Here is a 17,290-nt window from a genome sequence, read left to right on the forward strand (position 1 = left end):
GTAGGGTTTTGAAATACTAACTGTTTTGGCAATATTTATTTAATTTATTTACTCAGCCAAACAACTCTAGGCAATTTAGAACATATGTTTTAAAATGAAATTGAAAATAGTAATCTGTGGACTATCAAAAACAACGGCTTTTGTCTTTTCAAATGACAGACTAGGAAATGCCAAAATGAGATACTTGAAACAGTCCCATTCAATTAGCAAAGCTTTAATGAATTGCTTCATGAGATCCAATTTTATATGCAGGTGTGGAAATATAATGTTATTTCTGTTCAAAAGTGGCTGATGTAAAATGTTTGGATCACCAGGTTCCAGGTCAGATCTTGGTGGCCAATTCAACTGCATCCAATGTTTCTCACTAGACAAAAAGCATGGATACTTGGTATATCCACGCTGGCCAAGAGGCCATTCAGCATATATATTGCTACAGTAAAAACCTGTCGCTATTCTCCTATGCGTCATTCACCTGGCCCCCATTGGAAAAGGTTTATGTCAGCCAATAGGAGAGCAATAGTGCTTTCTATGATCCATGCTCGAATCTGCAGTGAGTGGTCACATTCTCAGAAGGTGTAGAGAAATAACTTGACATGGTAGAAGAAAACTAACTACAGTTTTGAAACCAGCATGTCTAATTAACTATAAAAAAGCTCAAAAATCAAACTCATCAGAAATTGTGTTACAAATTGTTCCCCAGTGTTATGATTGGTTGCATAGTTAGCCAGATATTTTGACTGGATTTGGCATTTTTATAGTTTTTCCAAGGGCCTGATAGCCAGATGTTATTTGATAATATTAAAGATGCAGTATATAACCTGTTCCAAATAAATTTGTGTTTTGCAAGATGATATTTTTTTGTCAGTGACAAAAAAACCAGTTCAAGTGGTTTTGAATTGCACTCAAGATGCTATTGGTATTGTCTATACCTATTATTATGGTTGATCACATATTCAGCAAGACTTTTAAACTGAATTTGATATTTTTATCCATCAATCAATTCTTTCCCAAGCACCTGGGACAGACAAATGAGGTTTAATGGTGTTGAAGTATTGTTGAAGGGTGCAAGAAGTTCATCTAAAGCGGCTTCTTGCAATTGACTGATTATTTTGTCAATGCTGATAGTGTTCGGGTTATGGTCTATTTGTTTTGGGATATTGGCACTATCTTTATTTTATTTTGCCACCATCATTTTATTTCTATTTGTGGTCTTTTTATTTTGTGATCTTCTCTAGTTCTTTTTCTTGTATTCTGTTGACTCCAGGTACTATATATCCACCACTCAAACTTCTTTCTAACAATTATTAGATCAGGAGTATTATGTGACAGATGCTTATCTGTTGAATCCTATTTTGTGGGATTATTATATTTATTATTATAATTTATGATGCCCAACTCACAGAGATTATATAATTTTAATAAACATATCCAGTATACTAGATCCAATAGGACAATAATAGTTCTACCTTTCAGGATTCTTACTAAGAATTCCGCTCATTACCTCTTCCTAAATTTTGCTTCAAATTATTAAAGATAATATTCCTATCCTTTGGTTGCTTAGATTATTTTCCCCAAAAGTATTCCTGCAGTTGGAGAGAAATCACCTGTATAGACACATATATATTACTTTCTGGGAGTTAGGTTAATAAAACTATTTGAAGAAATATATAAGAAAGTTACTTGTCATTTAATAAACAATTCTAATTAAATTTTTATAGCACAACACCCATCCCAAGAGAGAAGCTTGATATGCTCTATCACAGTGATGGCGAACCTATAAAACAGGTGTCACAGGTGCCACGCAGAGCCATATCTGAGGGCACAAGGAGTTATCTTATGTCAGCTCCATCACACATGTGCGCGCTGGTCAGCTGATTTTCAGCCTTCTTTTCAGCTGTTTTCGCTCCCCCCAGGCTTTAGGAAAGCCTCCTGAACCTTGGGGATGGTGAAAAATGGCCCTGGGCTCAAGCTGCTGCTACTCAATGCCAGGTCGGTGGTAAATAAAGCTCTCCTCATCCGGGATCTGATCCTGGATGAGGAGGCCGACCTGGCATGTGTTACTGAAACCTGGCTGGGCCCAGAGGGAGGAGTTTCTCTCTCTGAAATCTGCCCAGCTGGGTTTCAGATATGGCATCAGCCTCGACCCCAGGGAAGGGGGGGAGGAGTGGCTATTATAGCCAGGGAGAGCCTTGGCTTGCGTAGACTCGTTGCTCCAGAGATTGCGGGCTGCGAGTCCCTCCTGGTGAAGTTGGACTTAGGGGTCCAGGTGGGCTTGTTTCTCACATACCTGCCTCCCAGCTGCGTGTCACAAGCCCTGCCTGTGCTACTCGAGGAGGTAGCCGGGTTGGCGGTGGGGTTCCCCAGACTTATTGTCTTGGGGGACTTTAACCTGCCATCGCTCGGTGAAACCTCTGGACTGGCACAGGAGTTCATGGCCACCATGACAGCCATGGACCTGACCTAAGTAGTACAGGGTCCGACTCATGAGGGGGGGCATGCACCCGACATGGTATTCCTCTCTGAGCAACTGAGTAATGGTCTGAGACTAAGGGGCTTAGAAGTGTTGCCTTTGTCATGGTCAGACCATTTTCTACTGCGGCTTGACTTCCTGGCTCCAATCCTTCTCCGCAGGGAGGCGGAACCGATTAAGCTGTTCTGCCCCAGACGCCTGATGGATCCAGAGGGCTTTCAGAAGGCGCTTGGGGTTATTCCAGATACACTCGTACACAGTTCGGCAGAGTCTCTGGCTGAGGCCTGGAACAAGGCTGCAGCGGAGGCTCTTGACCGAATTGCGCCGTTGCGACCTCTCCGCGGCACTAGACCCCGTAGAGCTCCAAGGTTCAATGAGGAGCTCCGGAAGTTGAAACGCCAGAAGAGACGTCTAGAGAAGCGATGGAGGAAGAGTAAGTCCGAATCCGATCGAACACTTGTAAGAGCACATGTTAAGACTTACAAAGTGGCGCTCAAGGTGGCAAGATGCGCGTATCATTCCGCCTTGATTGCATCAGCGGAATCCCGCCCGGCCTCTCTGTTTAGGGTGACCCGCTCCCTTCTTAATCAGGGGGGAGTTGGGGAGCCCTTGCAGAGTAGTGCCGAGGATTTTAACACGTTTTTCGCTGATAAAATCGCTCGGATCCGAGCGGACCTCGACTCCAATTGGAATACAGAGTTGACTGACAACGAGTCAGTTGAGGTGACTGGGGCATGTACTTGTCCACCTGTCTGGGAAGAGTTTGATCTGGTGACACCTGATGAAGTGGACAAGGCCATTGGAGCTGTGAGTTCCGCCACCTGTTTACTGGATCCGTGTCCCTCCTGGCTGGTTTCGGCCAGCAGGGAGGTGACACGGAGCTGGGTCCAGGAGATTGTCAACGCTTCTTTGGGGAGGGGGTCCTTCCCGGATCCCTACAAGGAGGCACTTGTGCACCCCCTCCTCAAGAAGCCTTCCCTGGACCCAGCCATTCTCAACAACTATTGACCAGTCTCCAACCTTCCCTTTATGGGGAAGGTTGTTGAGAAGGTGGTGGCGCTCCAGCTCCAGCGGTCCTTGGAAGAAGCCGATTATCTAGGTCCTCAGCAGTCAGGATTCAGGCCCGGCTACAGCATGGAAACTGCTTTGGTCACGCTGATGGATGATCTCTGGCGGGCCCGGGACAGGGGTTTATCCTCTGTCCTGGTGCTTGTTGACCTCTCAGCGGCTTTCGATACCATCGACCATGGTATCCTTCTGCGCCGGCTGGAGGGGTTGGGAGTGGGAGGCACTGTCCTTCAGTGGTTCTCTTCCTACCTCTCTGGTCGGTCGCAGTCGGTGTTAGTGGGGGGTCAGAGGTCGACCTCTAGGTTACTCCCTTGTGGGGTGCCTCAGGGGTCGGTCCTCTCCCCCCTACTATTCAATATCTACATGAAACCGCTGGGTGAGATCATCCAAGGGCATGGGGTGAGGTATCATCAGTATGCAGATGATACCCAGCTTTACATCTCCACCCCTTGTCCAGTCGGCGAAGCAGTGGAAGTGATGTGCCGGTGCCTGGAGGCTGTTGGGGTCTGGATGGGTGTCAACAGACTCAAGCTCAACCCGGATAAGACGGAGTGGCTGTGGGTTTTGCCTCCCAAGGACAATTCCATCTGTCCGTCCATCACCCTGGGGGGGGAGTCACTAACCCCCTCAGAGAGGGTTCGCAACTTGGGCGTCCTCCTCGATCCATAGCTCACATTAGAGAAACATCTTTCAGCTGTGGCGAGGGGGGCGTTTGCCCAGGTTCGCCTGGTGCACCAGTTGCGGCCCTATTTCGACCGGGAGTCACTGCTCACAGTCACTCATGCCCTCATCACCTCGAGGCTCGACTACTGTAATGCTCTCTACATGGGGCTACCTTTGAAAAGTGTTCGGAAACTTCAGATCGTGCAGAATGCAGCTGCGAGAGCTATCATGGGCGTTCCTAAATTCGCCCATGTCACACCAACACTCCGCAATCTGCACTGGTTGCCGATCAGTTTCCGGTCACAATTCAAAGTGTTGGTTATGACCTATAAAGCCCTTCATGGCACTGGACCAGAATATCTCCGGGACCGCCTTCTGCCGAACGAATCCCAGCGACCAGTTAGGTCCCACAGAGTTGGCCTTCTCCGGGTCCCGTCAACTAAACAATGTTGGTTGGCGGGGCCCAGGGGAAGAGCCTTTGGAACCAACTCCCCCCAGATATCAGAGTTGCCCCCACCCTCCTAGCCTTTCGTAAGCTCCTTAAAACCCACCTCTGTTGTCAGGCATGGGGGAATTGACATGTTCCTTCTCCCTAGGCTTATAAAATTTATGTATGGTACGCTAGTATGTATGATTGGTTTTAACTTGTGGGGTTTTTTAAATTAATTTAAATATTGGATTTGTTTTACATTGTATTGCTATTGCTGTGAGCCGCCCCGAGTCTGCGGAGAGGGGCGGCATACAAATCTGATTAAACTTAAACTTAAACTTACTGGAGGTCTGGAGGCTTCAGTGAAGTTGAGCATATGCACAGGGGCAGTGCATGGGTTATGCCCATGTGCGATGGAGGGCATTACATTATTTATTTATTTATTTACTTACTTACTTACTTACTTATTGTTTGGACTTCTAGGCCGCCCTTCTCCGTAGACTCAGGGCAGCTTACAACACAAAAATACAAAATTACAGAATGTGGGAAATCCAAACATTAAGATCTATAAAACTAAGCCTAAAGCCTAAAACCTATAATAAATATTAAATTAGTCCTAAAAACCTCAATAATAACCATTCAACCACATTCATCCATACTTCAGTCATATTATTGGCCGGAGCAACATATCAGTATTCAACAGCAGCCCCAAGCCTACCGGCAAAGGCAAGTTTGAAAGCCTTCTGAAACGCCGGGAGGGTGGGAGTAGTGCAAATCTCTGGGGGGAATTGATTGGCTTACGGGACCTAGAGAATGTCGACTCTATGGGACTTGGCCGGCCACTGTGATACATGAAACAGGAGACGTTCTCATAAGTAACCTGGTCCTAAGCCATGTAGAGCTTTATAGGACATAACCAACACTTTAAATTGCGTTCAGAGATCAATCAACAACCAATGCAAGTCACAGAGTGATGATGAGACGTGGGCATGCCTTGGAAGGGTTAGGACAGCTCATGCGGCTGCATTTATTTGTTTGTTTGTTTGTTTGTTTATTTGATTGATTAATTGATTGATTTATATGTAACCCCTCTTTGTGGATTCAGGGCAGCTTACAACATTTCAATAAAAATACAATATATAAAACACTTCTAAATCCAATTAACAGAAATAATTAATTTAAAACATTTTAAAAAGCTAAACATTTAAAAATCAAACATTCAGAAACATACAACAGCATCCTACACATTCCCTGGCCAGAGGCTGGAGTCTAGTGACCCCAAGCCTGACGGCATAAATATGTTTTCAAGTTCTTACGAAACGCAAGGAAGGTGGGGGCAGTGTGAATTTCTGGGGGGAGTTGATTCTAGAGGGTCGGGCCCCCCACAGAGAAGGCTCTTCCCCTGGGACCTGTCAAGTGACATTGTCTAGTTCAGTGTTTTTCAACCAGTGTGCCGGGGCACACTAGTGTGCCGCGAGACATGGTCAGGTGTGCCGCGAAGCTCAGAGAGAAAAAAAGCAAGAGAGAGAAAAAAAGAGAGAAAGAAAGCAAGAGAGAGAGAAAGCAAGAGAGAAAGAAAGCAAGAGAGAGAGAAAGAGCGCAAGAGAGCTAGAAAGAGCGCAAGAGAGCTAGAAAGAGAACAAGAGAGAGAGAAAACAAGAGAAAGAAAGAGAGAAAGAGAGAGAGAGAAAAAGAGTGGGAGGGAAGGGGAGAGAGAGAAAGACATAGAGGGAGGGAGGGAGGGAGAAAGAGAGCAAAAAAGAGAGGAAGGAAGGAAGAGAAAGAAAGAGGGATGGAGAGAGAGAGAAAGAAAGAGGAAGGAAGGGAGAGAAAGAGGGAGGGAGAAAGAAATAGAGTGAAGGGGAGGAAGAGAGAGAGGATTTTTTTGTCCAAACTTTTTTTAACTGCCGCCCCCTCCCTGCTCAATGTGCCCCAGGGTTTCGTAAATGTAAAAAATGTGCCGCGGCTCAAAAAAGGTTGAAAATCACTGGTCTAGTTGATGGGACCTAGAGAAGGCCAACTTTGTGGGACCTAACCGGATGCTGGGATTCATGCGGCAGAAGGAAGTCCTGCAAGTAATCTGGTCCCATGCCATGTAGGCTTTATAGGTCATAACCAACACTTTGAATCAGATCCAGAAACCAATTGGCAGCCAGTGAAGCCCGCAGAGTGCTGGAGAGACATGGGCATATCTTGGCAAGCCCATGACTGCTTGCGTGGCTGCATACTGCACAATTTGTAGTTTCCGAACACTTTTCAAATGTAGCCCCATGTAGAGAGCACTGCAGTAGTTGAATCTCGAGGTGATAAGGGCATGAGCGACTGTGAGCAGAGACTCCCTGTCCAAATAGACCTGGGTCCAGGGAAGGCTTCTTGAGGAGGGGGCGCACAAGTACCTCCTTATAAGGAGCTGGGAGGGACCCCTCCCTCAACAAAGCATTGGTAATCTCCTGGAGCCAGTTCCGGGTCACCTCCCTACTGGCTGAAACCAGCCAGGAGGGACACAGGTCCAATAAACATGTGGCAGAACTCACAGCTCCAATGGCCTTGTCTATTTCATCAGGTGTTGCCAGGTCAAATTCCTACAATACAGAATAATAATAATAATAATAATAATAATAATAATAATAATAATAATATATTAGATTTGTATGCCGCCCCTCTCCGAAGACTCGGAGTGGCTCACAACAATAAACAATGTGACAAATCCAATACTTAAAAAGACATTTAAAAACCCATATCATTAAAATAACCATTGTTTGCAGGCAAAACTATCTATAAATTGGCGCAGGTTTACCCAGTTGGCTTTGATGGCTAAGGGAGGACTTGAATTCCAATCTTTTGCTTTCTAGCCTGGTTCCTCAATCACTAGATCAAATTGGTTCTCTCTAATGGCTCATAGGCTTTCAATTGGGGCTGAAAGTGGTTATAAGCCACTTCATCCAATTCTGCAGCAAAACTGACCACAATTCAGCATTCCTGAAAAATGCCTTTGCCCAAGAAAAAAAAAAATCAAACCACTTCTTTATATTTTCTACCATTTCCTTAATTATAAAATACCTACATAAGTGTCAAACATATCATTTGTTTCTTTATAATGTCCATGTTAATTTGAGATACCTTAAAGTTTCTATGTGCAGAATGTGTTCTCTGAATGAGGGGCAGCTGCACCACAGATAATATGTGATGTTGGGCCTCCTACCTTCAACCTGATTTTAAGATGGGGTCCCCAACCCCCAATGTGTAGCCTGATACCAATCTGCAGTCTGTTGCAACTGGGCCATGCAAGCAGCAGGTGAACACATAAACTCAATTTGTGCATGCAACCCCTTATTAGAGACCCCTGGACCTCATTGCAGGCTCCTCTCCCCAGGGATACAAATAAAAAAAGACCCATGCTGAATTCAGCAAGGAATTCAGCAGCGATTCAGGGGCTAGTTAGGGCTTTCCAAGTTTAATGGCATGGGGGAAAGCCGAGCTTCTGTCTTCCGTCGCGTAAGCACCTCTCTACCTTGGTAGGTTTGTCTCGCGTGTAGAGATTGAGAGCGCCTACTTTTCCTTTCCCCTCCTGGCCGCCGAAGAGAGCAGCGTGGCATTCGCAATGAGAGCCATCTCAGTTGCCCTCCCCACACACTTGCAAGCCACTACCACCGGCTTGCAAAACAGGAAAGCTGCTACCGCTGCTGCTGACCATTCAGAAAAGCCGCTGCTGGCTGCCGCTGGAAGAAGCCTTTATCTGAGGATCTGTCAAGCTGCCTGACAGGTTTGAAGACCAACTTCCAAGTTGGAAGACCCCTGAGTTAGGAGTGCAAGGGTCTTGAAATCTGGCAAGTTTAAGGCTTGTGGCCTTAAACCTGGCAAGTTTAAGGCTTGTGACTGAAGGAGGAATTTTGGGAGTTGAAGTCCACAAGTCTTGAAGCTGTCAAGTTCCAAGGTAGGAATGCAAGGGTGTTCAAACCTGGCAAGTTTAAGGTTTGTGGACTTCAACTCCCATTCCTGAGGTAGCATGACTGGTGGAGGAATTCTGGGAGTTGAAGTCCACAAGTCTTGAAGCTGTCAAGTTCCAAGGTAGGAATGCAAGGGTGTTCAAACCTGGCAAGTTTAAGGTTTGTGGACTTCAACTCCCATTCCTAAGGTAGCATGACTGAAGGAGGAATTCTGGGAGTTGAAGTCCACAAGTCTTAAAGCTGTCAAGTTTGAAAACCCCTGAGTTAGAGGTTAGGAGTGTAAGGGTGTTCAAACCTGGCAAGTTTAAGGCTTGTGGACTTCAACTCCCATTCCTGAGGTAGTATGATTGAAGGAGGAATTATGGGAGTTGAAATCCACAAGTCTTAAACCTGTCAAGTTTGAAAACCCCTGAGTTAGTGGTTAGGAGTGTAAGGGTCTTCAAACCTGGCAAGTTTAAGGCTTGTCAACTTCAACTCCCATTCTTGAGCTAGGAGTTGAAGTCCATAAGTCTTGAAGCTGTCAAGTTTGAAGTTTGTAAAAAGTGTACATGGTTTTAAAAAGTATACATGGTTTAAAAAAGTGTACATGGCTTTAAAAAGCATACATAGTTGTAAAAAGTATTCTGCTACATTGGTATTTCATTAAACAATATAATATTGCACCATTTGGTTCGGAATACTTTTTTCCTTGTTTTCCTCATCTAAAATCTAGGTGTGCCTTATACACCGGTGCACCTTATACGGTACATAGAAAAATACGGTAACTTGTACATTCCCCATCCTATTCATTAACATATAATCAATACAGTTGAATGTGTTATGTCAGGACGAATAAAAAGTAACTCTATTTGGTAGATCCACATGAAGATCAGCCATATTAAGTCTATTTAAATGCAACGTTCTTCTATTTGCCATTCCCATTGTTAACTGCATATTAAAATCTCCTGCCAAAAACACTGTGTCCTCCCCAAAATTATCTAACTTTCTGTTTGTATTCATTGTTGCTTCATGTTCACATTTGGAGCATAAATTGCTGCCAATGTTATTTTCTGTTGACTTATTTCCCCTTTAACAAATAAACATCTCCCATCCCTATCTCTTTGAACTTCCACCACCTCTAATGGAATGCTTTGATGAATAAGAATTGCCACACCTCTACTATTTTGGTTACCCCAAGACTCATATATCCATTTCCAATTATTATCAATTATAAGTTTATCCATTCTTTGTTGTTTATGCGTTTCTGTTAAAACCTGGCCATCCTTAATACTCTACGTTTCAAATTAGATCCCAATCCATTTGCATTTAAAGCCATAATAATCCAATCATTCATTATATATAATTATGTTCCCTTTCCCTTTTGTAGTGTTCCTAATTTACTTATTTTTCTCTTTTTTCCCCTTACTCACCCCCCCACAAGTGTCTTCTACTATGATCCCCTCCTCCTCTAGGGAAGGACAACAAGTTGAATACACCTCTACCATCTGACTCCCTTAATAACAAACAAACAAACAAACAAACAGCTCCCCCTCCCCTCATTTCCCCCTTTAACATTCACCTCTTCTTGCATTATGCTATTCCCTTCCCCCATAAAAAGGAGAAGGGAAACCTGACAGAAAGAAAGCTTCAAAAAAAATGCAAAAAAAAGAAAGAAAGAGTCATTGGCAAGTCTTCACTTCAACAATTTCTTCATATACGTGTGTCTTGGCTTTTTCCCTTTTCCTCTTCTTACAGCTGAGACCTACGCCTTGAGAACCTTCAGTTGTTCTTCCCTTTCCTTCTCCTCCAGCTCTCCCTGAAGGGAATCTTCTGGAGTTCCCTTCCACTTGAATTGGTTGCTATACCAGCCCTTCCTCCTTCAACAATCGCATCTGCTGCCCCACTGGATTCTCTGCTTTCTCCTCTTTGATCTGTCCATTCTTCAAACTCTATATCCAGTTGTTGCAGCATATTTCTTTCCTCCTCGACTATACGTGCTCTGTAGGCCTGATTTCCTTGATATACCAAAACGGCTGCAGAAAATCCTTATGTAAATTTGACACCATTCCGGAACAAAAGAGTTGTAATTCGTCTCAATGCAGCCCTTTCCTGTAGAGTTTGCCTAGAGAGGTCTCTTAAAATTCTTACCTCATTTGCATCATACTTCAGATCTGTCAGGCTTCGCAAATGTTTATAAAACTTTTCAGCCTTCCTTTCACTTGCAAACTCAACAACAATGTCTCTTTGTCTCTGCATGTCTCTGCGGCCGATACTCGAATGGACCTTCTCAATGTCCTGTTCATCAATATTTGTCATTTGCTTTGAACCATTGTTGAATTGCTTCGGGTAATATCAGACCTTCTCTAAACCCCTGCTTAAAGCCACGAAAACGTAAGTTATGTCTCCTCTGGCGATCTTCTAGATTTGCTATTCTGAAGGTTTGTTGTTTTGTGATATCACTTGCCTTTCTAGCTTGGGATTTCATTTCTTTTCAATTATTTCAATTTTCTCTTTTTGCTCTTGTGAACTCTTTTTAAGCCCTTGCACATCATTAACGGGGCCCCCAAATGCACTTTCCATCTCTTTAAATCTCTCCTCCATAGAGCCAAATATTTGTAGCAATTTATCTATCTTCCCATCCATGCCTGGCTTGGTTCCATCCTCCGCCATCTTTTCTTTATATTATTTGTATTCTACTCACTGTTTTCCAATTTCAGAATCCAACGGCATCCAGTGGCACCCACCTTTTCCAAACTTTCTTCTTTGCCTCTCTTAGTTCTCCTTTAATTTTTCTTTCTTTCTATCCACTTTTTAAGGAGTTTCATGGAGTTTTTCGGGGTTTCTATCAATTTTTCAAAACCTTTTCAGGGAGCTCTCCTGTGGTTGCGTCTAAAACCCTAGGCGACGCATGCGTAATCGCGTACCTTCCGATTTTGCTGAATCACCATCTGACTTCCAACTTTTCTCACACAATCATTCATCGTTAACTTCTGCTTGCCTTCCACACCTCCTAAAGCCCTTCTTGCCCTTTTGCTGCCAATCTATAGTCCAAATTTCTTTGTTCGGATCCTTTAGAGTCAAGCTAAGTAAACAAATGAAAGTATCTATGGAAGATCTTAGATCCACCCATCCAACACTCTCACTCTCGCTCTTTTCCATTCAAGGTTGCAATGGCTGCCTCTCTGTCTCCTGGAACCTCTTATTGTTCCAACCAGCAGGCAACAAATAGGGCTCTTCTTCTCAGATCTTTCTATTGTTAAAATGTCCTCTTGGTCAAATTCTCTCCTGCAAAGTCCACCTCTCTTTCTGGATGCTACTTTTCCGCTTCTTCAAACCAAGTCAGGATGTCATGCCTCCAGATGCCTCCAGACCAACCATGAGGCCAGTTTCATGCTCAGCTCTGGGGTTTTCCCTTGCTCTTCCGGGGTGTCACCTTTCCTCTACAGATGCTCCAGGAACTCCCCTTCAAATCACACATCCCTCTGAGCAACAACTGGCTTTTTGTCTATTGAAAAGCATTAAAAAACAGAGATCAGCCCTGGGAGACTCCAATGGCTGCTCTGCACTGGTGTGACATCAAACCAGAAGACCAAGCCTAATGTCTTAATCACTAAACCAAACTGGCTCTCATAACCCATAAATCAATGAGAAGGTTTGTTTATTTTTCAATCTCATACTGTGGATCAGGAAAATGTATGTCTGTCCATAAATATGGAGAGTTACAAAGGAAGAAATAGGATTATTGATGATTATATTGCATTGGCACCCTTCAGTATCATCCTTCAGGGTGTGGAGTGATGCCGGGGGGGGGGAGGGGAACACGTGGCGCTGGGGAATGTGCTTTTTTTGCCAAAGGGAGTAGGGGCTTTTTGCACTAAACAATAGCATAGAGCACAGAGTAGGAGATACAATGTGCATATAACAAACCCTTAAGAGACCCTATGGAAAAATATTTAACAGGAATGAAAAGAAAGGAGGAGAGTGATGGAGATAATGAGACAAACATAATTCTCCGAAAGCTAAGATGAGGAGACATGACGAAGAGTATGGAACGCTTGGCTTCCCTGTGACTACAGTGGGAGACGAGGAAATACCGGTATGTCTAAAAATGTTGGCAGCAGACAGCATGAAGCTAAATAAATTAAGGCGTCACTTAAACACATTCCACCCCAATCACACTGATAAGCTGCTTGAGTTTTTTCATCGAAAATGTGCTGAATATTGCAAACAGTTGTCCCGGCAGAGAGTTGGGGGGCTGTGAAATGTTTACTTCTTCCTGGAGGGGGGGGCGTAATAGAAAATAATTTAGAAATACTGGCTCAGAGGTAAAATATCCTATTTTTGATTGCTCCCTAATTTTATCTGGAGTTTCTGCTGTAATCGATTGGGATATTTAAAGTGATTCTCAAGTTGTCAGGGGAGGGTTGGCGAGAATTGCTGAATATAGTATTAAGGTACTAGCTAGATAACTGAACTTTAATAATATCTGGTGTAGTGATTAGATACTGGAGAGTTGGAATAGAGTATCACTTAAATTTGTTCCTCAATATACTATTCCTTTCTTTTTCATAAACTTTCTACAGAAAAGCTATCTACTTTTCAAACTGAAGAAGACTATTGGATCATTAACAAGAGATTCATTCTACAGGAAATGGCTTTTTCATCCTGATTTCCAAGTCTTTAAACTCATGATAGCATATGCAATGTTTAAGAACTTTTAAAAGTTTTTATTTTATTCTAATTAAAGCATGGATTTAAATATCAAATTTTCATGACATCTTTCTTTCAAAATTCAAATTTTAATAATACACTTTCGTGATATAAAATATTTCCTAATATTTTATCCTAAAAGGAAGTATAAAATATTTTCTAAGAGTTTACATAACACTGACTAGTAGTTTATTTATTATATCTAATATATAAACACTACAATTCATGTGTTTCTGTTAACAGAAATTAAGATAAAAATCATTTTTCATAAAAGTTAACTGATCTAGTAACATAATTTCTATAGATTTTCTTGAACATTTACCTCTGATTTTTGTGGCAGGGATTAAAGTTGCAAGGATCCTTAGAAATGCAGGACCCAAATTCAAACTGATTATCATGTAGCCCAATACAACGTGCTATACATGCACTTGGATAAGTACGTCCATTCTGTCCACAAACTGGGACAAACTGATCAGCGCAGTTACATGGCAGACCTGAAAAATGTAAACCTTGTTTAGGATGTTGTCTATAACTACATCAGCTATAGAAATCCATTTATTATTTTTCTCTGAAGGAGATATTTGCCCTTTAAATAATTATCTGAAAGAAGGATTATTATACAATGGATAAAAATAATGGTAACAGAAGTAGGTAGACACTGTTTAATGAATATACCGGTAGCCCTCAAGATACAACTGCAATGGAACCTGTACATTATAGTTGCATGCATGACATTTATTAAGCAAAGCAAGCTTTAAGATGCTCCATTTTTTAAGAAGACTCCATTTGTTTATGCGGTTTACAGCGCCTCTTTAAAAAAACGCCTCTATAGTATCATGAGAATAGAACCTCTAAATAGCAGGAGTTTGAAATGTGTCAGTAAGCAACGGATTCTGTACTGGTCAGTTGCTTTTCTTAGAAGTTGAAAAAACAAAAAGGTAAAATGAGGATTTCCTGGAATAGGCTTGAGTCCAGCAAGTCCGTGGATGGATTGCCTTCTTATTTGCTGGAGGCTTACAAACTCCATTTGCCCTGATCTCCTCTTCCTTGTCAGAGTTTATAAAATCCATTTACTCTCATCTCCCCTTGCTTCTGGGTGGGAAGAAAGCTAAAGCCTAGCAAGATTTATACCCTTTATAGCATTACAATAGTTTCCTAAAGTTGTTATAATTTTTTCTCCCAAAACTCTGTGTTTTGAATTTCATTTATCTCTTACATTATATTAAATCTGCAGTAAAGTGGTCCCTTGACTTTCACAGGGGATACGTTCCAAGACCGCCCGCAAAAGTCAAATTTCCGTGAAGTAGAGACCCTTCCTTCCTTCCTTCCTTCCTTCCTTCCTTCCTTCCTTCCTTCCTCCCACTCCCTCATCCATTCCTGATTTTACTTACCCCCAGAACCCGCAGGGGCAACAGAGCAGCAAGCTGGGGGGTTTGCTGCACTCACTGCCGGCGTCTCTGGTAGCGGTGGCGCAGCACCGGTGCTCAGGGTCAGGGCAGGGGAAGAGGAAGGTCAAGGCAAGAGGGATCCAGGCCAGGACTCGAAGCCAGGATTGATTGATTGATTGATTGGTTTGTTTGTTTATTAGATTTGTAAGCCGCCCCTCTCCGAAGATTCGGGGCGGCTAACAACAGTATAAAAAGACAATGTAAACAAATCTAATATTAAAAATAATCTAAAACCCCCCAATTTAAAGAACCACTCATACATACAAGCATACCATGTATAAATTCTATAAGCATAGGGGGAAGGGAAATTTCAATTCCCCCATGCCTGATAACAGAGGTGGGTTTCAAGGAGCTTGCGAAAGGCAAGGAGGGTGGGGGCAACTCTGATATCTGGGGGGAGCTGGTTCCAGAGGGCCGGGGCTGCTACAGAGAAGGCTCTTCTCCTGGGTCCTGCCAAACGACATTGCTTAGTCGACGGGACCCGGAGAAGGCCAACTCTGTGGGACCTAACCGGTCGCTGGGATTCGTGCAGCAGAAGGCGGTCCCGGAGATATTCTGGTCGGATGCCATGAAGGGCTTTATAGGTCATAACCAGCACTTTGAATTTGTGACCGGAAATTGATCGGCAACCAATGCAGACTGCGGAGTGTTGGTGTAACATGGGCATACCTTGGGAAGCCCATGAATGCTCTCGCAGCTGCATTCTGGATTCCAGGCTGGTCAGCTGGGAGGTCGGATGTTACCACTAAGGGAGACGGCTTAGGTGGGTAGGGGAAGAAGAGGCAGTGGTGGCGGGCGGCAGTAAGGCTTGGCTTCAAGTGGAGCGTACCAACACTCCGAGAATTAAAGGGGACGGATTGGGAGGCTGGGTCGGAAGCGGAGCTTTTATTTAAAGAAGCAGGACAGCTGGGGTGGTGGGGGAGGAGGAGAATTAAAATGCACAGTATTGTACATCGGGTGGCTGCATTTTTTAATTAATATTTTTTGAAAACCCATGGTATAGCCTTTCCATGAAAGTCGGACCCGCGAAAGTCAAGGGACCACTGTATAACCCAAGCCATTTGCTTCAGGTTGTATTGGCAACCTGAATAAATCCACAGGCAAACAGACTTCTGAACGTTGTCACATGAAAAATCTAGGCAAAGTATCATGAGAGAAAAACAAAATTCAGCATTACATTGCTTCTGATAAGTTTCAAAGTTTCTTAAAATTTAAAAACACTACCTGTAAATAGATGTCGCTCATCATCTGAATTTAATTCACTGAAACATTGACGAGTAGAGCATATCAAATTCCCAGAAAAACATGAACAGACATTGCAGTCTATATTAAAAGATGTTCCATGGCCTTAAAATAAAATGAATATTTTACTAAATACTGGATTTAAAATGTAACTACTTATATGCATCGTTAGTATGAAATACCGCCCTTGCAGCCAAAAAAATGTATTCAATATATATCCTTTTCTCTAGGAGTTCACACTAGTGTAGATAGCATTCTCTCCTCCATTTTTCCACAGTAACTCTACCATGCCGACAGAATGTGACCAGCCTAACCCAAAGACCTTAAATGATTCAAGATGGAATTATAATTGGGTTTCCAGATTAGAAGCTATTTTAAAAAAAAAATCTCATAATTTATTTAGATGCAACAACAACAACAAAAACAACAGAGTTGGAAGGGACCTTGGAGGTCTTCTAGTCCAGCCCCTTGCTTAGGCAGGAAACCCTACGCTACTTCAAATAGATTATTATCCAACATCTTCTTAAAAACTTCCAGTGTTGCATTCACAACTTCTGGAGGCAAACTGCTCCACTGATTAATTTTTCTAACTGTCAGGAAATTACGCATGCATGCGTACATATATACTGTAGAAATACAGGCAATCATTGACTTACAATAACAATTGAGCCCAGAATTTGTGTTCCTTAAGTGAGAAACTTCTTAGGTGAGTTTTGTCCATTTTATGATTTTTCTTGCCATATTTGTTATGTAAATCACTGCAGTTGTTAAATTAATAACACAGTTGTTAAGTGAATTTGGCTTCCCCAATGACTTTGCTTGTCAAATCATAAAAGATGGTCATATGACTCCAGGACACCGCAACTGGCATAAATATGAACCAGTTGACAAGTATCCAATTGTAAATTTAGTAACCATTCGGATGCTGCAATAATAATGTGTGAAAAATGACAAAAAGTCACTTTTTCAATGCTGTTGTAACTTCAAATGGTAACTAAAAGAACTGTTGTAAGTCAAGGAGTAGCTGTATTATATAATTCTGCAAAAAATAAACAAGTTGGTACAGAATAATCTCAACAAAACTGAATGATATACAGTGATCCCTCGATTATCGCGAGGGTTCCGTTCCAAGACCCCTCGCGATAATCGATTTTTCGCGATGTAGGGTTGCGGAAGTAAAAACACCATCTGCGCATGCGCACCCTTTTTCCATGGCCGCGCATGCACAGATGGTGGAGTTTGCGTGGGCGGCGGGGAGACCCGGATCTTCGTCTCCTCGCTGCTGCTGCGGCCGCCCAGCAGCTGATCTGCTCGGCGGCAGCAGCGAGCAGAC

The 17,290-nt window shown here is 43.0% G+C and overlaps 1 protein-coding gene across 11 annotated transcripts in view; it reads right to left on the reverse strand.

Moving 5' to 3' along the window:
* The window catches only part of RECK (reversion inducing cysteine rich protein with kazal motifs), a 307,670-nt gene that overhangs the window by 56,902 nt on the left and 233,478 nt on the right, over positions 1-17,290 (reverse strand). For 9 of the 11 annotated variants that reach the window (XM_070727797.1, XM_070727793.1, XM_070727792.1 and 6 more), the window contains 2 exons: positions 15,940-16,062; positions 13,590-13,761 (listed from right to left, as the gene is read on the reverse strand). The exons of 1 other annotated variant lie outside the window; for it this stretch is intronic. In XM_070727797.1, coding sequence (XP_070583898.1) covers positions 13,590-13,761; positions 15,940-16,062 — 295 coding nt within the window. The remainder of the gene's footprint in view (positions 1-13,589; positions 13,762-15,939; positions 16,063-17,290) is intronic. One more of the 11 variants, XM_070727798.1, reaches the window with a different exon arrangement.

Source organism: Erythrolamprus reginae, chromosome Z (assembly GCF_031021105.1).
Source record: "Erythrolamprus reginae isolate rEryReg1 chromosome Z, rEryReg1.hap1, whole genome shotgun sequence".
NCBI classification, from domain to species: domain Eukaryota; kingdom Metazoa; phylum Chordata; class Lepidosauria; order Squamata; family Dipsadidae; genus Erythrolamprus; species Erythrolamprus reginae.